This window comes from Rutilus rutilus, assembly GCF_951802725.1.
Source record: "Rutilus rutilus genome assembly, chromosome: 14".
Taxonomy (NCBI): domain Eukaryota; kingdom Metazoa; phylum Chordata; class Actinopteri; order Cypriniformes; family Leuciscidae; genus Rutilus; species Rutilus rutilus.
Window position 1 is genome coordinate 28,300,356 of NC_140219.1, and position 24,488 is coordinate 28,324,843.

At 37.5% G+C, this 24,488-nt stretch overlaps 1 protein-coding gene across 1 annotated transcript in view; it reads left to right on the plus strand.

The window, feature by feature from the left end:
* Positions 1-24,488, plus strand: part of fgfrl1a (fibroblast growth factor receptor like 1a) — a 72,981-nt gene that overhangs the window by 30,250 nt on the left and 18,243 nt on the right. The window contains exon 3 of the mRNA XM_084430460.1: positions 6,645-6,917. Coding sequence (XP_084286586.1) covers positions 6,645-6,917 — 273 coding nt within the window. The remainder of the gene's footprint in view (positions 1-6,644; positions 6,918-24,488) is intronic.

A 24,488-nucleotide genomic window follows, 5' to 3' on the forward strand; every position in this document is an offset into this window, starting at 1 on the left:
GGCATATTTACAATCCATTTCTGGGAATTAATGGTAGAAAGCAAATACGATTAGCAATAAAACAGCCTCCTGTAAGACAGAGGAAGTGAAGGCAGGGTGAAGGTTATCTTACTCTATCACAGCCCGCTTCCTGAAGGTGAATACATTGGCACTCGTGAGCTCAGACCTGCTCGAGAAAATATAATCAAACACATTCTTGCGCTCCAAAGCATGTCCTGTGCTCACTACATGAGGCCAATCAAAATATTATTCCTCGACTTCTTTCGCACCAAAGAGCCCTATCTAGCTGGCTCAAGAAGAGATATCGATTTTTCAGGGAAGGCTTTCTTTAGGCCTTGGAGGGTTTTTTTGGCTGAGGGCTGGAGTTATAAGAAAGTATATGATGGAATGCTACTTGTGTTGGCCTCTTACGAATAATTTTTTTCCCCCTCATTAGTCGACATTCCAGACGTGCATGTTGGGATACCTTAAGCCAACAAGCCGTAAAAGGGAAGGAGGGATATGGAAGACTGCAACTCACTGAGAGTTCCCCGGTGCACATGCGAATGAGAGACCGGCCTCCGTATTGTATAGTGCTCTGACAGAAGGGAATGCGTTTATGTTGAATGGAGAAAACAGATTGCCTTTTAAAGAGTTTGACCTGCCGTTCCCCTCATTCACCAAGCTCTTTCCTCACAAATACTCTCACACACCCAATATTTACACAGACGTGCAGGCTTTTTAAAGTACCTGCTGTTAAAAAGTGTGTTGTTGCGCATTGGAAACACGTTTATTTATTCAGACATTGAAAATACTGTTACTCCATGTTGTCATTTCTCTTTTTGGAGGGTGCTTTCTTTGACTTTTGTGGAAGCCGTTGCATTAACCAAGGCCATATTTTGGCCGAAGGGTGAAGGTTGGAAGGCAAACCGAGCACTGCTTGTGAAAGTTTAGGGCCTTTGTTTTCTCTCGCACGCCTCTGATCTGTGAAACGTGCAAGAGCTATCGGTCTGCAAGGAGGAGAAGGCCTCGGGACCGACCTGCGAACAGAAGACCCGGAGCGGGAGGGTTGTAAATCTGCTCAAAGAGTGGGCGTACGGGCCTCCAAAAGGAGAATGAGATTTCAATCTGTGAAACGGCTCACCAGGACGATTTTACTCTGATTTGAAATGGAACAGGAGAACAGGACTCTGGCTAGTTCCTGCCTGTGACTAATTTCTTTTTCACACTTTCAAACATCATCCATCAACATGTCAGCTAGCCACTGGTGTCTGTGGGACACAGTAGTGTGCTGTAGTCAGGCTGGCTCCAAATCTGTGCCAGTGACTCCTTCATGCTCCCTCTAAGCACAACGTCATATCAAAGCAGTGTGAAACCAGGCATGAGATACATTTTTCACTGGAAGTCCCCTTTGATTGGACATCAAACACTTTTGCTGTTACAATTCATGGACAATTGATATCTATCAGCATATAAAACAATTTAAAGAATTTCCGCGCTGCTCTTTTTCATACAGCAAGTGTAGATGGTGATGGTGTATGGTGTAGAACTTCAAATAAGGGCATAAAACAGTGCACTTGTGCTCTATATTCCAAGCAGTACTGATAATCTTCGCCACTGCCAGAGCTCTAAAATCTCAATATAGAATAAAGATAAAAAGGCATTGCTAAAAATAAAAAAGGTCATTCTTTTGTGGAATACAGAAACACACTTGAAGAACATTAAGTTCTTAACTTCTGCAATACTGAAATGTAATTTTTTTAATTATTTCAATTTTAGTTGCTTAATATCTGGTCTCTCCTAGTTTTTGTAAATGTAAAAAAGCAATATACTATCAAAGATTATTTATCTTTTTAATGCATTGCTAAATGCAGAAGAAGAAAAAAATACCTACTACCCTCCTTACTGTATGTACTGAGCGGTTCTCAACCAGGAGGCCTCAAGATGTCTGAAAATGATTTAAAATAAGACGAAGAAGTTATAAGCTAAAACAACTACAATTAAATTCTTTAAAAAAAGAAGATATTTCTTATTTTTTTAATTCATCTCCTCAGAAACCTTTTTCTTTCGTTTTTTTTAGAGATTTTTGTAATGAATATACATTTTCTAGGTATGCTAAGGGCTGCTTATTTTATGGACTAGTTTCTACATATTAAAAAAAGTTGGAAATTACAGCAGATACACAAATTACATTTATTAGCCTACATTTTACATAACTTTACATAAAGTATTGCATCATTACAAACTTAACATAAAAGTCTAGCATAATTACAAAAACTTTTGTAACATTTGGTATAAAAATACCTAAAACAGTAATACTTTACAAATATGATCATCTCAGCCATGTTTGAGGCCGTTATACAATAGAAGATATACACAGTTTTGTGTGATCACTTGAGTTATTAATACGGCAAGTTGCGACCTTAACCTTCAGTTACATCATGTTTACACCATACCCTCATATTAACCTGACATATGGCTTCAGTTGACTTTTTTGATGGGTTTTCCAGACTCATCCTCTGTCATTCAGATGATATCTTTCATCAGATTGCAGATTTAATTTGTCGAGACGGATTTGGAAATGATTATGTGTTGGATGGAAGTCTGATAAAATGCTCCTACCTCTTAATTTATCCGAGTGATGACTACAATTACGGGCGTACAAAACGTTATATCCTTTCGTACGTATGACTGCATGTGGAAATCTGTTTCTCAATTTTTTTCACCACAAGATCTTCTTAAGCCCGGTTTTGTGGCAGATAAATGGATCCAATCTGACATTAGCCTAACGTAAACAGCTATTAGAGTGACTCACACAGCCTTGAGAGGAACGAGTGCGGACAGTATTTGCAGACTCTGACCTTTCTAACCTCCTCGGAGCCACCAACTAAGGAGCGCACAAACAATGCAGGCCAGTAGCGGAGTACGCCAGCGAGACATGGCTGGCTGACACGGGACTGCGGTTACAATTTCCCCACAGACATAAACAGTGACAATATCAATTTCCTGCATTCGGTCTTTTAAGGGGAGCAAGCAACATGTGCGTGGGCAGGGGGAAGCCTCCGCTCTGCTCTGCTGGGCCAAGACTCTCTAAACCTCCAACTGATCTCTGAAGCTTTCACTTTACCTTAGTCCAACAGCCGGTATACAAGAATACTGAATAATGAACTGCTAAGAAACCATTGAGGATTTTCAGAACAGAAAATTCAGCATGATGAACAGAAATTGCGACCAACTTTTGTTCCCTATTTTGAGGTATTTGTTTGAGTGAAACGGTTTCATGAATAAGAAACAAGATGGCACTTGGTTTGTTAATCGGGAGTTTATTCGATTGTAGAAAGTTGTTGTTTGCTAATTGCTTGATCGTTTCATGTGAGTGACAGTATGGCTAGGGATTGAAACTCGTCTGGCCATTGGACAATCTTATTGCGCTGGTCAAGTCAAGTCAAGTCACCTTAATTTATATAGCGCTTTTTACAATACAGATTGTTTCAAAGCAGCTTTACAGTGATAACATGAAAATAATACAACAAAGTTTGTTTCTAGAAGAAAATAGCGTCATAGTCCAGCTTAAGTAAGTTCTACCAGAAAGACTCGGGAGATAAAATGATGTAACGAAGCATACATTTATTGACAGCTCAGCAAGCATTATTATAAAGTTCTTTGGCGTAGGCCCCGTCCATAGTTCGTAATCCGAGGGTAGCGGATCTGCATCTCCTGCCTGAAGGCAGGGGCGCAGCCGACCCCCCTGGGAGGTAAGGACAGGACCATCCTGGTGGTGGTGGGGAGGGTGGAGGTTGTTGTCGCGTCGGCATCTGCGAACTCAAACATGTGTAAGTACCGATCTTTTATACGAAAAGTATAAAGATGTGATTGGATAGTAATGAAGGTAATAAGTGACGAAGTAATTGAGTCTTCCTGGCAGAACTTAAGCTAAAGCTTTCATTTCAGTGATGGTTAATTTTTGTTGTAAATTCATTATTATTCATTTAGTTCATTTATATATATAGGCGCTCTGGAGAAGCACTCCAGCTCAGTTCAGTTCTCATATAATGGTGTCAATGCAGGCAGATCAATATTATTGTTGAATATTAAATTAAATTAAATTAAATGTCCCCAACTAAGCAAGCCAAAAAGCCAAAGGCGACAGTGGCTGGTGTACAGGTCATCAGAAAAGAGATTCCATGGCGAGCACTGCAGGCATGTTAATGTTTCTGATTAAAGATTATGAATGGCACACAACAGGTTTTGATAAGCATTTGTTTAGAATTCGGGTGCGGAGGAACCACTCGATTCCCTTTAAAAAGTCTAAAGTTTTGGTTCATGTGAGCATAATCTAACAGTGAACTTTTTGACCATTGAACATTTGATTTTGTGAGGTAAATTCTGGTCTCTTTGACGTTCATAACAACACAAAGTGGGAACATGTAACGTGCAAAAAAGCTCGTACATCACCACAGGTAATGTTTTGAGCCCAGTGGCTCTTCATCAGCCTGAAAATGTCACCTGTGGTCAGACTGATGAAGAGCCACTGGGCTCAAACATGAAATAAATACGTTTCTATTTGTTGCTGGGGTGTGACAACTTTTCCTTCCTTTTTACTCTTTTTACTCTTTCATGTCATTTTAAATGTGGCCCAGTTTAATTTCAGATAGACTGGGAATATTTTATGTATATTTTGTGTCAGTAAATACTTCTGGTGGTACTCATGTTGATGACGAAAGGATTTTGCCCAGGAAACTTATCGCATTATAGAACTCATAGTTTTTGTCTTTTGACAAAATGTCTTTTCATTGTAATTAATATTTGTCATTTTATGGAATGGAATTTAAATTGTATGACAAAAATATTAGTTACAGACCAAACATTGCATTAATAATTAATGCATTAATATTGTAATAAAGTATGAAATTAGTGCTGCACGATTAATCGTATCGCAATCGCAATCGCGATGTCAAGTCTACGCGATTATATGACGCAAAATGCTGCGATTTTATATTAAATAAACAAATTAGCGCTGTTAACGCACTTATTAATGCAAATGCTTTTAAACCATTCATGCGCGATAAGACATAAAAGAACGAGCCGCCTGTGAATGTCCTCCTGACACACACACGTACACACACACACACACACACACACACACACACAGATAGACGGGCGCCAGTATCAAGTTCTCTTTCGCGGTAGAACGAACAGCACACATGTATGCCAAAATGAACGCGCTGCCTGTGAATGTCCTGACTGTGACAGACAGAAAGACTCGCGCTAATATCGTGCGTGCGTACAAAACAGCATGCCAGAATACAGTTCTCTTTCGAGCTTGAACGAACAATAACACACACAATTATTACAAAATGTCTTTTTGTCGAGTGTCTTCATAACATAAGAGTAGTCTTATGATGAACATGAAGAGTTGTGATAACTCGTGAAAGAATGAGGCGCGTGTGAGATCCGCGTCTCTGACAGCGGCTGGTCTTAAAGGGACAGTACAGTAGCCACTAATTACATCTGTCGCTAAAGTTATTATTATTTATTATTTTCTTTTTTTTTTCAATTTCTTTTTTATTATTATTATTTTTCTTTAACCTGACATGTATGGTTATATGTACTCTTGTATGTAAATTGTGTTTTGTTCTTGTTAAAATGCAAAAAATGCAAAAAAAAAAAAAAATCTGTTGCTAAAGTTAATCAAAGAACAAAGGGAACAGAGAAAAACACTCACTGCTCTTGACTAAAGAACTTTTTTCTTTAGGCTGATTATTACTAATCTGTGTGTGCATTTATTTTCCTTGAGAACCAAGCAAGTTGACTCATGAAACCATTTGTTTATTATATCGCATATCGCAATCGTAATCGCAATATTGACCTCAATTATCGCAATATGACATTTTCCCCAAATCGTGCAGCCCTATATGAAATATATACATATTAGATAGATACATATATTTATCATTAGCACAATGCAAATTAGCCCATTATTTACTCACCCTCAAGTCATCCTAGGTGTATATGACATTCTTATTTCAGAAGAATACATTCAGAGTTATATTTAAAAAAAGTCCTGGCTCTTCCAAGCTTTATTTTGGCAGTGAATGGCCGTTTCTGTTTTTAAGTCCATAAAAGTGCATCTATCCATCATAAAAGTGCTCCACACGGCTCCGGGGGGTTAATAAAGGCCTTCTGAAGCAAAGCCATGCGTTTGTGTAAGAAAAATATCCATGTTTAAAACTTTTTACAAAGAAAAATAACTAGCTTCCGGGCAAATGAACATACTGATTCCATTTAAGTTTAAGCCATTCACTGCCGTAATAAAGCTTGGAAGAGCCAGGACATTTTTTTATATTACTCTGAATGTATTCTTCTGAAAGAAGAATGTCATGTACACCTAGGATGACTTGAGGGTGAGTAAATCATGGGCTAATTTTCATTTTTGGGTGAACTATCCCTTTCATTAATTGATTTGTAATCAATGAATTAATTGTTGAGCTAATTAACCCGCAAAGCTCTTTGGTTTACCAGTGCAAAATACTTTTTCAACTTATCATTTTGTTTCTCCTGCATTTCATCAGTAAGTTAACAGGGAGAAGGGTTTGAATTTGTGGCATGTATATTAAGACAGCACTCTAAAATGAGAGGAATTGCCATCATCTTGTTCTCTGTAGGTCCTCCACGTGTAGCAGAGAAGATCGCCCACCGGCAGACCGTCAGAATCGGACGCACCATGAAACTTCAGTGTCCCGTGGAGGGCGATCCGCCACCCCTCATCATGTGGACCAAAGACGGGCGAAACATCCACAGCGGTTGGATGCGCTTCAGGGTCCTTCAGCAAGCCCTGCGCATCAAAGAGGTGGAGGCAGAGGATGCTGGGACCTTCATTTGTAAAGCCACCAATGGCTTTGGCAGCGTCAACATTAACTACACCCTCATCGTCATCGGTAAGCATGTTTAGCCTCTTTTTCACGAAACCTCTCAAAATAGCAGTTTATCTTGAGAACAATGGGTCTCATACAGTAATATTTGTGTGCGTTATTTCATATTTGTACTCTCCGGAGAAATTCGGATGAAAAATTCCACCTAAATGTGTACACAATATGAATTTGTTCTTAACCTTGTTCTTATGTTAATGCATTTGGAGTATTTTAAATGAGTTACTGTGTGCCCGAGGTTCATCATTTGCATAAACGTAAATGTAATAAAACATCCCAAACGATCTCCATATAAGGGCTTTCTGCACAGCCTTTCCTTTATAGTCTTTCGTCACTCTCAGCAAACATGAGACTCTCTAAAGATGCGCTTTCACTTGAGGGCAGCAAGATCCTCAAAATCAGTTTTCAAGCTGTTTTTGCAGATCCGTGTGAACTGGGTCGTTTTGAAAATGTTGCGGAAAAAAGACACATCGTTGTAGTGTAAACATACCCTTAGTTTGGTTTTGTTCTTTTCTTGTGTGCCTGTGTTCTCAATATTTTTTTGTTTCTGTAGTTACTGATCATGGTCTATTTTTTTCCATAGTTACTGATTAGTTTAAACTGCATTTCATTTAGCTCCCTTTGTTTGCCCTGTGCATTTATACCCTTACATTTACTGTATATGATGAAATATATTCAAGATGAAGTATCCATGTATACAATTTCATCTTAACATGATTATAAGGCTACCCAGAGTATGTGATTGTTTGTGGTGTCGTTTTTTAAGTACAGTTATTTGTAAATTTAGAATTCATTTATTAAAGTTATTTGTGAATCATGATTTTTTCGTGAAAACGTTTGAATGCAGATTTCCCAAAGACTCATTATCTCCTAATCTGAAATTTTTCAATATATTGTAGGCCTACCTGGCCGAAGCATTGACAGAGAAAACAACCAGAAATGGCCTAAAAATGCATAATGTTTAAAAAAAACAGGTTTTTTTTTATCATTCCTTCCCCACAAAATAAAATAGGATGTCTGTAGCCATGAACAGCAACTTTATTTCTTCAGTCAACCAGAAATGGGCATATCAAAATGAGCACAAGGAACCGTAAAATACTTAATCCTCAACTCTCTGATCATTCTGGGTTTTCGATGGCCTTTTCTCAGACCTGTCATCCAGTAGATGGACCTTTGTTCTGCTGTGTGTAAAGTTTAGAGGGCTGAATGAGCACGCTGGACACTCGCCAAGTTAATCAGGGCTTAATTTGGCCGCGTTCCACATGGTGATCCGTCCACTTACGTGAGGAGGGGCTCTGGGCCGGTCTTGTGATCTCACCAACCCCTTACTGACTTTCTGAGGACATGAACCCTGCTCCAAGTACATTCATCAGAGATGGTACACCGTCGGAAAGGCAAATCACCAGGACCTTCTGCATGTAGTCACCTTTAACTTGAAGGATGATAATGTTAACCAGTAGGGTAATTTGGGACTGCAAAAGCATCCATCTAAAGCAATGCCAAGTCTAAATGGAGGCCCTGGTGGAGTGCCTCTTTCAGTTGGGAGTTTTATATTAGCTGGACAAAGTTAATGATCCTTTTATTTGCCTCTTAGATGAGCCCTATGTAATGCAAGACAATGGAGCTTGATTACAGGAATTGAGAACATCCCCAGCAGTGAATGGGCTGTTTGTTTTGTAGCATACAGTGGGTCATTAGTAATCTTGACCCCTGCATGTACATCTTTTAGAGTAACGGCTTCATAAACCTGCTGTATCCCCCGGTCGCCTTACTGATAACTGGGCGTAGAAAATCATTTTCCTTTGCCCTGTTAATTATTGCATTTTCCTGTTAAAGGGCGTTGTATAATGTGTGTCAAAGTGTGCGTGCTAATTTATAATCTCCTGCGATTTAATATCTGACTGATATATAAAAAACAGACAAAGCGAAGCTGATTCTAAATCAAGTCAAGAGACCTTTTCACAATGAGTGACACAACAAAATGACGACAAAAACAAAATACAAATTGTTTGTAAGCCTTGTCAATGAAAGTAAAATTTACTTTGGGCATCCATATAATTTGATCCATAAAATGTATTGGATATATTGCTACTGTCCTGACAATTAAACAGTGGAAATTATAGCAGTGTGATAGGAATGCATCATAGTATAATTATAGTAATAATTGCTTGTTTTTAACTAAATTAAAATAATATTAAAGGTGCACTATGTAATTTTTCGCCACTAGAGGTCATTTGTTGAAAACAATGGTTCAACACCTTTACAGCCGGTGGAGAATACAACGTGACTCGGGCAGAAATCATATTCATGGATGACCGGTAATGTATTAAAGATTTATTAACGTTACTAAAGCCGTTGGAGCGGAACGAGGCCGCTGGAGCGATTGCTAATAAGAGACGAGCGCGAGTAGTGGAGCTTTTATTATACCGCAGAACGCTTCCGCTTCTTCCGGTATGCGTATGTGGGGAAACGCAGCGCTGTTTTATCATATTAGATACATTTGAGTGTGTTGAAAGTTGTTAGAATGCTACACTTTGCGTTCACTCGGCAGAGGTGTAAAATACTTGAGTAATTTTACTTGATTACTGTACTTAAGTATTATTTTGGGGGATTTTTACTTTACTTGAGTACAATTAAAGGGACTGTGTGTAGGAATTTCTCCCATCTAGTGGTGAAATTGTATTTTGCATTCAAACGAATAATGCTCTCCAGCGCCTCACTTTTTCAAATGCGCGTTGCATCTACGGTAGCCGTTATGTACTAAAAAGCTATGACAGGATGTCTTATAATAGCACTTCGAGTTTTTCTTCGGGTGAACAGGTTTGTTATTTAAAACAAACTGAAACTTGAAACAACGAAAAAAAAGAATGTTACAGTATGAATTACTGACTGTGAAAAACATTAACTATGGTAATTAGTAGGCTAGTAATGCCTTCTTTACTCGTTATATTTTTTGAAGTAGGTGCATTGTTAGATATCATCATCATCAGAGCCTTTTCTAACGTTACTTTACTCAATAGCTGCTATTCATCAAAGAGCCTGTTTAACTTTTAACTATAAATGTTCTACTGTCTATATAATAAAGTACACAACCAAGCAATGAAAAAAAAGCTTGTAATTAAGACCGTAACATTGACTTACCTGTCGAGAAGAAAGCAGGCAACTTCAGGGTCTCTTTTGAAAGCTTTCTCCTGCATTAGCTATCCCGACATTAACCCTTGTTTTTGTAATCTCCGGTCATGTTTCCTTTTACGGTCTATTTTGGACTTTTTCGACGACGAGGACTCATCCTGTGACTCAGCATATGTATGATCAATGAACGGTGTATAAATAACCGTGCAGTGCATCCTTTTAAACTTGCCGCGGCAGTGACAAGCGCCTCTCACTGCTCTGCTCCTCCGCTTCTGCTGGCTTCAGTCACGTGACGCTGGTTCTGAACGAAAATGCGTTGTGGAAACGCGTTGGCCTAGTACTTTTTGTCCCTCTCTGCTATTATAGTTTTTCAAGATGGCGGAACTACATGGAAGCCTCCGTGGACCTACCCGTCCCATGTATATAAAGATAATAAATTCTTCGTTTACGTTTAGTCTGATCATTGGCATAGGTATTTGTACTAGAGCCCTGCACGGGCCTCAAATCTAGGCCCGAGCCCGGCCCTGGCCCGAGACGCTCAGGCCCTAGCCCGACCCGTGTCCGACAGCTCATCAGAATTATCAGCCCGAGTCCGACCCGAGCCCGGTTTTTTTTTTTTTTTTTTTTTTTTTTTTTTTCTTCACAGCGGCAGCCTGCCCTATTTGCAGCCATTAAAATATGTCCGTTTTGTTAGTTATGTTTCTTTTATTTTCATTTCTTTATTAAGTTAATTTAGACAAATGTTTGGAGCATTTAAAAAAAAACAAAAAAAAAACGACCAAGCAGCCGAGCCGACAGCGAGTAAAACATGTTTGATCAATTTAGCCTCTCAAATCAACGCTAATACTTTAATTGGCTACAATAAAATCCATAGATATAAAACACTTCAAGCATATCACACAGACAGTTAGTTTAATGTTTATTTATTAAACCACAGTGAGTAATTTGTTTTTTGAAATACTGAGGCAGGCTCAGGCTGCGCGCAACAGCGCTCGCAAACGAAATGAGCAATAGAGCAAATTAAATTAAATAAATCAAAAACAAACTTGCAGGTTATCTTACCTCAAAAATGCACCACAGAACATGGCCATTCTTTTTCCAGTAGTTTCCAACAGTTAAACGAAAATAAAGTCCAATCAAACGAAAAACATCAGTAGCCTAGTTTCCAACAGTTAAACGAAAATAAAGTCCAATCAAACGAAAAGTTAGAACAGTCTCTTACAGAGCATCGTGGAGAAAAAGAATAGCATCCACAGTGGAAGATTTTAATTTTTAACCCAGTCCTCCTCTCTTCTATCACTCTGCGATTTTTCTCTTAATATTCTCCATTATTTGCACGTGAGGTGAATCGTTGGTTGCGCTGACGGGAAACCTTCTGTGTGTGCGCGAGACTGTCATGTCAATCATATGTCAGTGTAATTATAAGATTATGAAAGTTATGAGGTTATTAAATGTCTTTCTATGTTTGTTCTTCTATCGTCGACGTCAACTTCTCATATTTTTTTAATTAATGTCTAAAAATATAAAAAGAAGGATAACCCAAAAAAGGCCCGAGGCCCGGCCCGCATGTGAACTATTACGTGAAAATTGGCCCGAAGCCCGGCCCTAGGGGCGTAAAAAAGTCGGGGCCCGTCGGGCTCGGGCTGAAATGCAGGGCTCTAATTTGTACACCATTGAGGGCATATTTATTAATAAAAATATTGATTTGAGATAATAAAATACTTAAAAAGCTACACATAGTCCCTTTAAAAATCAATACTTTTACTTTTACTTATTTAACATTTTTAAGAAAAAAAAGTACTTTTTACTCCTTACAATTTTATTTATAGTCAAAAAGTACTTCTTTTTTGGAGATCACTTCATTCTAATTTCCCTTGCTATTACCAAACCAATTGAATTGCGCTGATGCCCAGTTTAATTTAAATGTTATTTATTCTGCCAATGAGATTCGTTTTCACATTCCATGAAATTGGTCAGACATGTTCATTGGTCCTTTGGAAGTGACTTCATGTCTCATCTATTACCACAATGCACAGCACTTTGACCTGGAAATTAGAGAAATTATAACAGTCAATCAGTGGAAGAAAATGGAGGAAGAACGTGATTCAGCTGCAAACACAGTCCAAAATCAGCCACAGGATCAAGAGCACCCATGGCCGTACCTTAGCGAATTCTTTTCTTTTAGTGGTAAGCATGTTTAGTGGATTGTTTAAAGCATGTTGCATACTGGCATTAGATAGTAGTCTTATAGTTTGATAATTAAATACAATTAAATGCAAACAGTTCCAAAGCAGGATAAAACCTTGTATGTGGTTCATTCGCTTCATGTTTTTAGAGATTAAAAGCTTAAACAAGAATCTCTAGTTTTCATTCTTGCTGTTTTACTTCTTTAATACTCAAGTACAATTTTAATGTGGTATTTTTTTTACTTTTACTCAAGTATGATTCTGGCCAGATACTTTTACTTTTAATTGAGTAAAAATGGCTCAGTACTTGTACTTTCACTTGAGTAACATTTTTGAGTACTTTTTACACCTCTGTCACTCGGCAGACACTTTTTGCACACTGCAGTGAGCTAGAACGATATTAGGCATGGTAAAACATGGTACTCGCGGTAAATCAAGAAAACGTGATTTAAACAAAAAGACTAACTGTGTTGAGCTGTATAACAATGTTTTGTTTTTTGTCGATGAAGGTATCCAAACAGTTGCTCACCTGTTTAATAAAACACGTAATATATTAAAGAGTCTTTGGTGTTTCCATGGTTTCTACAAAATAATCCATGGTAATCCATGGTATCGCGGGTATGATGTCATTGATGGACGCATGGACGTGGCCCGTGTCCTGGTTAAAACTGCTTATTTCTCTGGATTTAAACATTCTGAGAAACATTTGGGATAATGTAAGTACACAAATCAACAAAATATACAACATTGTTCTAGTGGTTTTTGTCAAGGTTTTGTCGTGGTTGTGTTGTGTCACTCCGCATTCAGTGTAGACAGCATCACTGATTATAATGGGTTTTATTCGCTTTTGTTACATCACATCGTTCAGCTTGCATCTAGTGTAGACGTGTTAGGGTCCAACTGGGGTCATTTCAACAGCTTTATATCTATCGAAATGCTGCATTCGTGTGAAATAAGATTCATTAATTAACATTAATAAACATTAAACATAATAATAAATTAACAATAATACAATAATAATAAATTACACTAAATTTCTTTGACAGGTTTAACCATAAAAGTTTTTTGTGTGTTGTTGTTGTTTTAATTTAAGCATGTCTAAGATTTACACTCAGTCTCTCTGAGGGATTTCACTACAAGATGTCGATTAGACAAGATAAATGCTTTTTAAAAAACTGCAAAATGTCGAAAATACTCTCACTGCAAGCTTTCTAACACAAACCAATTAAATCTGCAAATGTAAAAGGTTGGCTGGTTATCAAAGCTATTTTAGAAAAAATGAGTATGAAACGGCATGAAACATGCGAGGTGAATCGAAGCAGGCAATATGAGAATAAGAAAACAAGCGTGTATAAAAAGTCTTCTCATAATTAAGCATGAATGAGAAGTTTCTTTGCAGCTGAAGGCAATAAGCGAACCCCTGAACTTGGGGTGGGTAGGGAGGGGGGAGGCAGGGGCAGCTGCCAAGATGACCTCAGTTGAGCAGCTGCACCCACTGTGCTGGGACGTCCAAGATGTGCCAGGACGGCTTTGATGCACCGCAACCGTCTCCGCCATGCTGTTTAGTCAGGGCCCTTGAACTTGGACTTGTTTGTTAATCCTTCTGCTGGCACATCCCACCCTCAACGTAACTCAAGTCGTGCCAGTGGAGGTTGCCGTGCAGTTTGATAGGTGTTACGTTGTTTAGTAGTGCTTCGGAAAGCCAAGATTTTACAAATAAAGATATTAAATATCGAAAACATCTTTGTCATGATTCTATGAAATTCCAACACTATGTGAAGTTTTACCGACATCTCTGGGCTGGTATTATATTTAGAATAAAGCATTTTTATATTTGTAGATGTCAGATTGTTACATGATTTGCTTTGGCTTTTAGAGGAAATTCCCCTTGTGGAATAGTTTTATGAGATGTCATAACATCCACATTATGCTCTTTATATGGTGTTCCATGTGGTAAAATAAAGCGGCATCCATGTTTCCTTCAGTGGAGTGAGAACGTGAGGATTTAAAGTAATCTATTCATTTCCCAAGATGTGGTTTCAATAATTAGTCCAGGCCATCTGAACTCTTGTTTATTATTCTATATGCACTTTTGAATTCAGTGATGAATATTGACACCTTTTTCTTATTATGGCTGCTTCTTCACACCCCGCCAACTCCTCTATCGCAGACCGTGTTTCATTTGTATAAATATTTTCACAGTTTTCCTTTCCATCTTTGTTATATTTCATGAAACTAAAACACATGTCTGCACAGAAGCCAGAACTGCATTATACCACGATCTGTAAGAAAAAAAGAAGACCTTCCTGATGTTTTTCTTGCGCTCTTAAACTGAATTTGTTTTTTTACATTTGCTTGGTTTGGTTTCCTCTGCCCCTTTTTCACTCCATTTGAAACCTCGATTTCAGGACAACAATTTCTGAAACCAATAATTAATCCTCCACTTCCAAATCCTGTTCTGTTAGTTAATGGATCTAATCCTTCAAATACCCATGTGGCATGTGTACGCAAAGCATGTCAGCATCAGATCCTCCCATGTGTAAAACGCATTTCCACTTTGCATCAAAACCAATAGTTTTGGAGTTGGACCTGTGATGTATTGGTTACACGTTGAGTCATGGTGCTCATTAGGAATACTCAGGTTCAAATCCAGCTTGGCAACATTTCAGATCCCATTTCCTTCATCTGCGCATCAATTTCTGTCTTACTGAATCTGTCCTGTGCCAAAAGTTAATTTAGTATTAAATTATTTTATTTGCAGTTGTTAAGGTTTAAAATGATAAAGCACATGATTTCATAGAACCATTTTAGGTTCCCCAAAAAACCTTTCAGGGATAAGTTCTTGAAAGTGTAAAGAACATTTATAATAATTTATTACACGGCAAAGTACTTGATTCTGATTGGTCAGTCGCACCATCCAGCAGTATGTTATCCCCCGATTATCCCCTAAATTTAGCATTTGGTGAGCTAATAAAATATTAACTCAAAATCAATATTTTTTTACACAGTTATTTAATTATGTCATCCAGGTATTGCGGACTCACTCTCTTGTTTCAAACAAACGCAGCCACTGCCATTTTTCGATGATTGTTCTGTACACTGTAATGGATTATAAGATAAGATTACAAACAGGTATGATTTTAAAACCGTTTCATCTCCAAACAATATATCTTATACCCATAATTATTTATGTGGTGAAATACCGTGTAATAAGTGACTGTCTAGTTTGAACTTTCCACTTGCTAGCAACTGGTCTCTCCACGGAAGCTTTGCGTTTAAAGAGCTAATAAAATATTTCGACTCAGATCAATATTTCATATCAAATTATTGACTTATCTGGCAAGTAGCTGTGTAATAAGCAGAATAATGTACATCCAGCCGGTTGTTATCGCAGAATAAACCCCTTCAGGCTGATGCAAGATCACACTGTGAGGGTTTATTATGCAATAATAACCGGCTTGGATGTACATTATCCCTTATCTAACCTTTTTAATCAGGTAAAATAAAACATTTTAAAAGATAATTACGACTTTTTATCTCACAATTGCGAGTTTACCTCGCAGTTCTGACTTTTTTTTTATTAAAAATGTGTGGAAAGCCCTTATATGGAGATGGTTTGGGCGTGTTTTATGCAAATGACTAACCTAGTGCACTCGGTCACTCATTTAGAATAGGGATGCTCATATTGGCCGTTTAACCGTTAACCGAAAGTAAAAATTTTGACCGATTAACACTATCAGTTAAACGGTTTAAAACGTTTTTTTTTTTTTTTTTTCGTTTGCTGCATGGTTTAAAAATAAAATACTATATAGACAAGTTTCCTGAGTGAAATAGGCGGGCCGCCATTAGCCTTTCACTCTGCCAACGACTTCCGGTTGTGTCTGCCAAGCACTTCCGATTAGCGAGTTAGCGTTAACTCACGGAGCGCGTCGACACGCGCAACCACACACGTGACACGTGCCTCCAGACATTTTTTTCCGAGCAAGGCAAGCAAAATGAAGCGAGCGAAAAGAAGCACTGTGTGGGATCATTTTAACAGAAAGGGCGACGAAGTTACCTGTAAATTATGCGGCACCGTATTAAAATACAGCAGTAGTACAAGTACGATGCAGTACCATTTTATTCTGTTTTTCTCTCACTGTCAGAAATGCTGCAAGTGTGTGAAAATTTAAACTGATGTAGGGCTGCTATTTTTATTTAACGAAAAATCTTAGTCTAACGGAAAAAAATTGCCGGTTTTTGAAAGCTTTGTTCAAACGGATTCAGTGTTTTCTTTTTGTCATCTTAATTTGTTAATTATTTAAGTTTAAAAAATATATTTAGTGTAGGCCTATTTTGTTTTTTATTTGTATTATTTTATTCTGTTTTTCTCTCACTGTCTCTCACTCACTGATGCTGCAGGTGCGTGAAAATTTAAACTGAATCCAGGTTCTGTTGTTGATCTGTTCTGTATGCTGCCGTTTGCACTTTGCACGTTAAAATAAACCCTTTGATAAAATAAAAATAAAATTTTTATTTTTTTAAAGGGTCACAGATACGCATCAATTTTATTTGTATTTAATGTCAATTCAATATTATAATCTTATCAGTTAACGGTTAATAATCGATTAACGAGCAGCGGTTGTCGGTCGGGAAAATTAATCGAAATGAGCATCCCTAATTTAGAATACTTCAAATTCACTAACATCAGAACGATGTTAAGAACAAATTCATGTGCGTATGAGCGTGTTGTGAATTAGGCTGAGATTTTTCGTGAGAAGTTCTCCTGTGCGTACAAATACAAAATAATCCACGTAATTATTAGTGAATGAGACCAATTGTGCTGCTATTCCAACATCTAACATCTTCATCTCAGCCCTTGTATCCTAACATCAGGTCGAGTCATTAGTTATCTGGGAGCTTTTGCGTAGTAGAACAGCATGTGTAGTCTGTTTCTGTCCTGTGTGGCTCAGTGATCAAATGTCCCTGTGAGGACAGAAGACCTGTGTTGATAGGGCTCATTAGTGGCTTTGCCCTTCCTCAAACCAGATGGCAAAGACATTACTGTCCATCTATCATGGGCCGCTTTGGCTTTAAGCAGCTCTCTCTTCTTACCAACTCCAAGCATGTTCCCAGTCCGCTAGGCCTGCTATGTTTCTTTTTACTCCCTGTATGCCTACGCCTACTCATTCACTGCCATCTCCTCTCCTTATTTATTAGCTTTTTTGTTAACATTTGTATTGTTGCACCAGATGCATCCTTGGCAAATCCATCCTTGGATTATGATAAGAAAGGTGGCTTTTAGAGCATCCAGCAGAAGCAAGGATGAGGGGAATGGGGAGTGATGGAGGGGGAAAAGACCGATTGAAAGAGCAGATTTCATATTTTGTTTCAGTTCTCTGTTCCCGGTTGTTGTGTTTGTTGGCCCTCACCTGCATAAACTGACTATCGCTAGAAAAACAAGATCAAGATTAGATTTACCGTCCCTTTGTGATGACAGTGCAGACATGATTGTGGAATTGAGATATGTAGGAAGCTGCTAGGAAGTGCCTGGTGATTTATAGCGATTTGTGGAGTTTGCTCGGGCCGTTGAAGCTGCCGTTCAGCCAACATCTGGTAATGATCGCGGTGCAGGAAAACTGGAGCTTGAGATATCTACTGATCTCTATGCAGGGTTTCCCTCTGGACTTCAAGAGGCCCTATCACAGTCAAACTAGCATTGGGTTCTTGAAGCTCTACTGATCTTTCTGAAACCATACTTAAGAAACATCACGAGTAACACTCACTTCTTTGTTCAGTTTTGTCTGAACTCTACTCTTTATGCACTTTTGTGTATTAGATTAAATTGAGGTGTTTGTTAAAAATCTTGAGGATACATGCAGATGAGTTCTGATTGTTGCATGTTTTGTCTGTGGGTTTAGGCTTCGTTCCATTCAAGGTCAGATCTGGATATCTCAGTCTTCCGACCATGAAACGCTCTGTTGTCTGAACCATGGCATTGTACAGAATATAAATGAAAGACATGAATAAACAAGACGACATTTATTTTGCAGGTGTTTTTTTTTATAATTTTTCCGTCACTCTGATGGCATTTGTGTGACATCATGTACCTGCATCTCAGCAAAGTTGAACATTTCTTCTTGAGTTTCCAAGTTAAACAACCTTACTTCAGTGAAGGTTCATTTTATTGAGGTTTTCCTGTCAATTCCAGAAGTTGACAATTGACTTTCCAAGTTGAATACTGAATGATTATTCATTTATTCCTGGTATTTTTGCTTTTTCTGTAGTAAAATATTATTAACAGAAAACTATTGGAAGTCTCTTTGAAGTATCTTGATGATTTTTGAGCATTGTCACCAAAAGTTTAGAGTCAAGTAAATAACACTTTTATTCAGTAAGGATGCCTTAAATTTATCAAAAGTGACAGCAAATACATTTATGATAATATAAAATATCTCTATTTCAAATCAATTCTGCTCTTTTGAACTTTCTGTTCATCAAATAATCCTGAGTAAATGTATCTCAGTTCATATAAAAAAATATTACGCACCACAACTTTTTTCAACATTGATAATAATAAGAAATGTTTCTTGAACAGTAAATCAGCATATTAGAATGATTTCTGACTGGATTAATGAATTAAGCTTTGCATCACAGGAATAAATTACATTTTAATACACATTAAAATAGAAAACTATTTTAATTGTAATAATATTTCACAATATTACTGTTTTTACTGTACTTTTTATCCAATAAAAAATGCAGCCTTGCTGAGCATAAGAGACCCCGGCGTCGTTTAATAGTAGGCCAGGAACGTGGATCCTGGAAAACATAGACGGCACACACACCGTGTGCCCAGTCCACAGCCATGCTCGTTTGAATGTGTATGTGTGTGAGCGAGTGTCCTTCTCTAAAAAAGTTACAACGGCAAACCACCTTGGCAGGCTTGCAAAGCACAGATCTCAAAGCACAGTCACTTCCACAGATCTGACAACGCTTTCATCTTTACAGAGGAAAAAACTAAATTGTCGTGAAAAAATTAAACTTTTGTCATGTCAATAAGGCCTTCGCAGGGGATAGTCTATTTGACACTAAAACCATTTAGTGCTTTGTAAGTAATCAGCAATATTTTAAAATGTATAAGATGTTTAATAGGGAGCCAATGCAGTGTTGACAGAACAGGGCTAATATGGTCATACTTCCTGGTTCTAGTAAGATCTCTAGCTTCTGCATTTTGGACCAGCTGGAGTTTGTTTATTAAGCGTGCAGGGCAGCCAGCCAGTGGACTACATTACACTACATCTGCAAAAACACATCTCATGTAAACGCCCTCTAAAGATTGTGTCTGATCGGTTCAGTTGAACAGGACTTGCCGGGTCAGAAGCCAGGACTGCCGTTAGACAAGTCAATATTAAAAATACCGTGGCGCTCTCCCTGTAATCTTCTTCTCACACAGTCTCTTCCTTCATAGAGTCCGTCTGAAATAACTTATTAAATATTGATTGAAATTCAAAGACCTGGAAGACTTATCTGGTTTCATCAGCTTATTTGAGAAATTTGTGTCCATCCTCAATCACCCATCTTAAAGAATGAAACTGTAGCTGTGTTATATTTCTCAACAGCAGGGATCTCTCAGATTAGGTTTGCGTGACACTTCTCAGTTGCTCAGCCTCAGTTACTCTGCTGAAAAATCTGAATTACAGGTTTGACTGATATATGATTTTTTTTTATGGTACTGCTTTCTAATCACTGTAAAATAATAGCAAAGAATGAACGCCCATTTTATATAACAATGGATGCTGTGCTTGAATTATGGGCAAGGGAATTGCTTAGAGACTGAGAAAGAATACAGATGATTTCAGGAACGGTTTTCCCCTTCATTTTCTCTTATGGCATTTCAAAATATTTTTCAAAATAAAGACTTGTAAGTCTTAAATCAAACCAAAAATCTACCAAATCTTATACATTACAAGTCAGTTGAAGCAAACTACTATCTGAATATAGAAAATGGGGAATGAATGACCTTCTCATTCCATATAGCCTTACTGGATTTAATGGAATCAATCTGATAAGTATTTTTAATATGATTTCTTTTCAGAGGATGCCAGTATGTTTATTATGCTTAAAGTTCCTTTACCTGTAACTAATATTGGTTTGATAGCTAGCTTGGTGGTAAAGTACTTCAAAGAAGGGGGAAGGGGGCCTAATCGGAATAAGGAGTGTAAGTGGAGAGACATACATGGAAAGATGGAACGCTCCTGCCTCATTTCATGTGCTTTTTAGACCAACGTTTTTTGTCAGCTGAACCCCTTAGCCATAAAATATTTACTGAAAGTACCCCCTGATATTTTGTTAATATTTCAATAATTTAACGTCACATTTGCATGTTGGCGGTTCTCTAATATTGGTTAATAGTCATATCATGCAGGTAAACATATAAAATATTTTATTCTTACTCTGTTGCTGGACTATAAAGTAGGCTCAAAACTCCTTTTAGCTGTGATAGTGTGTGATAGAGTCCACATTACATTCACACTGGTGTTTTGGAACCCAAATAAACTGAATAATAATAATAGTTATAATAGAAATTATTATTATTATTTTAACTCTAATTATAAAAATTAGGACAGATATATATTACTCTTGCAATTTACAATTGTACCGTGAAATAAAATAAAAAATCTTAAAACATTAGTATTTTACACTGTTACAATATTAATATGTATGCACATTAATTTCACAGCACATGCGAAGATGGAGTTTGCTGCATTTATTGTAAATTGATCCACTGAAAACACTGAACACACAGTCAGAGCTGCTGCCATGTAAATTAACACAGTGCTGCGCATCAGACTATACAGTTATTTAACAGCAGCCTTTGAATTGACAATCGTATGCTCTATTGTGATTATCATTTATTTTCATTTTAGATTTGATATAATTCATTATTAACTTTTCATATACTCACAAACCCCTTTTGGGAAACCCTGTTCAAGACTATATTAGAAACTTGGCAGATTTTTCTTGTACTCCGCTAAGCCTCAATAGTCATGTCACATGACTATGGCCTCTACACACCACGGCCCGTCCAAGTGACATGCATGGCAAAACAAGGTGGATCAGGCCCTTAGAAGAGCAACTGGTGTGGAGTTGGAGCCACACATGCCCTTATACGCCCTCCAGGTTTTGCCCAACGCTGTTTCTTCAAGATGAAAAACAGGCTTTGTTGTAATGGCAGTCATGGTTCAAAGGAGAGAGAGAATGAGAAATAGTGGCTTATGAAAGCATGGAGGAAAGAAAAATCTGGCTGACGTTCACATTTCAAGTCTATGAATTTACAACGATGATAGTGATTGAGTTACGATTGTTTTGATCGTTACAATGTGGTACAAAACATATTTTTCTTTGATCATGGTTTATAGGATGTGTTTATCATAACCAAACATTAGTGACCTTTCAAACCATCCCAAAAAAAGCAGAGGAAGAGATTATCTTTTATTTGCCCTCAAAAATTGGCCTTGCGTCAACATTTCATTCAAGGCGAGTTGAGATAAATTCGATGAACCCTCGAATCTCTTTATAGTCAACACAGCACCGGATCCTCCCCTTTCTCATTGTTTTTAAGCGACTCCTCCGTAAATAGGGCTCAGGAAATGAAGACGCCATTTTAAACACACGATTATGAAAACATGCCGCCTGTCCCGTTACAGGTGGGGGTGAGCTTGAGTTTCAAAGGCACTGGTGGAGGGAAACACTCCAAGAGCCGGAAAAGGAAAAACACAAACAAAACTTTGAAGCAGCCAGGCCGCTTGAATGCACGAGGCCTGGGATTACGTTTCCCCCTGTTTATGAAGGTCCCAAGAAGGCGGGTGAGTCTCCGTCCAGCCTGCACTGGCGTTCTGCATCGCTTCACCTTCTGTGGAAGACAGACACCAGAAAGAGAAGAAAGAGGAGGCGCATTCCAATCTGCAGGGTTGAGCATTCATGAGACGTGCCTCAGATAGGTGTTCCAGATACTATTCACGTAGGAGAGAGAGAGATTATGGACTCCAAGGATTCATAGATGAGGAATCTCTGATGAAGAGGAACCCTCGGGGAAGAATATATCATGATGAGTAAAATTAGTTTGACACATTTTGACAATTCAAAAACATGCTGAATGTATTGTTCTCAAAACATTCAGTACTAAATAACAGTGCTTATACAGGCCAATTCACACTGCATCGACAGACGCAGACTAACGTCGACAGTCACCAGACTACTGCACGTCACTTCTCAGACAGTCTAAATCCGATTCAGCATGTTCAGTCGATGAAAACGAGCTCTGACAGACGCTAACAGACTAATCCGACAAAACCCGACGAAAGGTCTGTTGCAGTCTGTCAGTGGGGCGTGAATAGGCTTTATTACGCATCTGTCCAGTAATAAAAATTCAGTGCATCAATTACAGAACTTAAAGGCACAATATGTAATTTTTGTTAGAGGTTGCTTATTCAAAACAAAGGCGTGAGCTTGGGTTCATGGGAGTTGTTGTCTTCACCTCCTCAGCCAATGGAAAGGAATCCAACGGACTCGGGCAAAAATCATGTTCATGGATGAGCTAATGTATTCAATTTGAACGAGGCCGCTAGAGCGACTGGTAATGATAGACACCTGCTAATACCAGCCCAGGCTCATTCGAAAAACGTACTGTACCTGTGGCAACATTTTTGCAAAACGCAAAATACGACTTTTATTATGCACTGGAGTCGGCCGCTCCCGCTTTTTTCGTTGTGTATGTGGGGTAACGCAGCGCTGTTTTACATGGTTAAAATTAAAATAATCATACTTAATTCATTTGAGTGAGAGTTGTTGCAGTAATCTAGATCGATATTAGAATATAATATGAATAAAAACTGGATGACTTGTGTTGCTAAATGACTTTATATTAAAATATATTGTATGATAGAGAAAGCTCTCTCTGATTATGCTATGTTAGCCACTTGACAAAATTGTCTTTGAGACATGGTAAAAACATGGTACTCGTGGTAAATCAACAAGTGATTCAAACAAACAACACAAACAAAGTGTTGAGCTTTTCAACAATGATTCGTTTTCTGTCAATAAAGGTATCCAAACAGTTGCTCACCTGTCTAATAAAACACATAATATATTAAAGTGTCTTTGGTGTTTCCATGGTTTCCACGAAAGTAATACTGGAAATCAAGGGAAACGCGGATATGACGTCATTGACGTGATGCACGGACACGGCCCGTGTCCTGGTTAAAATGGCTGACTTCTCTTAATTTAAACACTGTTAGAAACGTTTGGAATAATGTAAGTGCAACAAAATATATAACATTCTTGTAGTGATTTTTGGAAATTTTAATCTAAAAATCTTACATATTGTGCCTTTTAATATTTGATTATGATGACTATAATAATACTCTGCGTGTTACATAGGCCCTCGCAAAACTTAAATACTGCAAAATGTATACTGTTGGGTTCTGATTTCTGCATTATTGATTTGAGTAAAGCAGGGTTATTATAGTTGAGTAAAACAAAACAAAAAAGTTACAAAAAATCTGATTACATTACATTTAAAATGAATATTAACAAATATGATAAAAATTGTAAACTTATTTTATTTCAGCTTGTTGCCAAGGCAACATCATTTTTGTTTAGTTTCACTAAAGACTTTTGAACTTAATCAAAACTATGTACATATTTAACTTCAACTAAAATTAAAATTAAAACATAAAATATAAAAATAAAAACAAAATATTAGCAAAAACTAATAGCATATCAGTGATACTAAAATAACTTGTAATTTATTACAGAATATTTAGAGAATATACCAAGCAACTCATGAAGATTATTTGTTCATTAATATAAAGTTGATTTTGTGACTTGGCTCGATTTAAATATGGTAATTATCACCATATACATAACATACATATACAATTATTTCTATTATGCGTATTCAAGTCTACTCAAGTTTGTATTATTGAATCAATGATCCAAAATTACATTTTGAGACTGTGAATGTAAAGCCTGATTTATTTTTTGTCAATATTCAAAATGCAAATAGTCTCTCCACTTAAATGTATATGTTCAGTATATTTTTGGTAGTAATGTTGAATCTTTCCAGAGTAATTGTATCGGATCAGACTGAATCAATGCCTCATGATCATAAACTAAAGAATTTTGAAACTATTTCAAATGTCTGTTTTGTGTTTTGTGTTTCTTGTCGTGCTGCTTGGAATAAAGCACCCTGATATTTGAAGGGCTTATTAATTTGTAG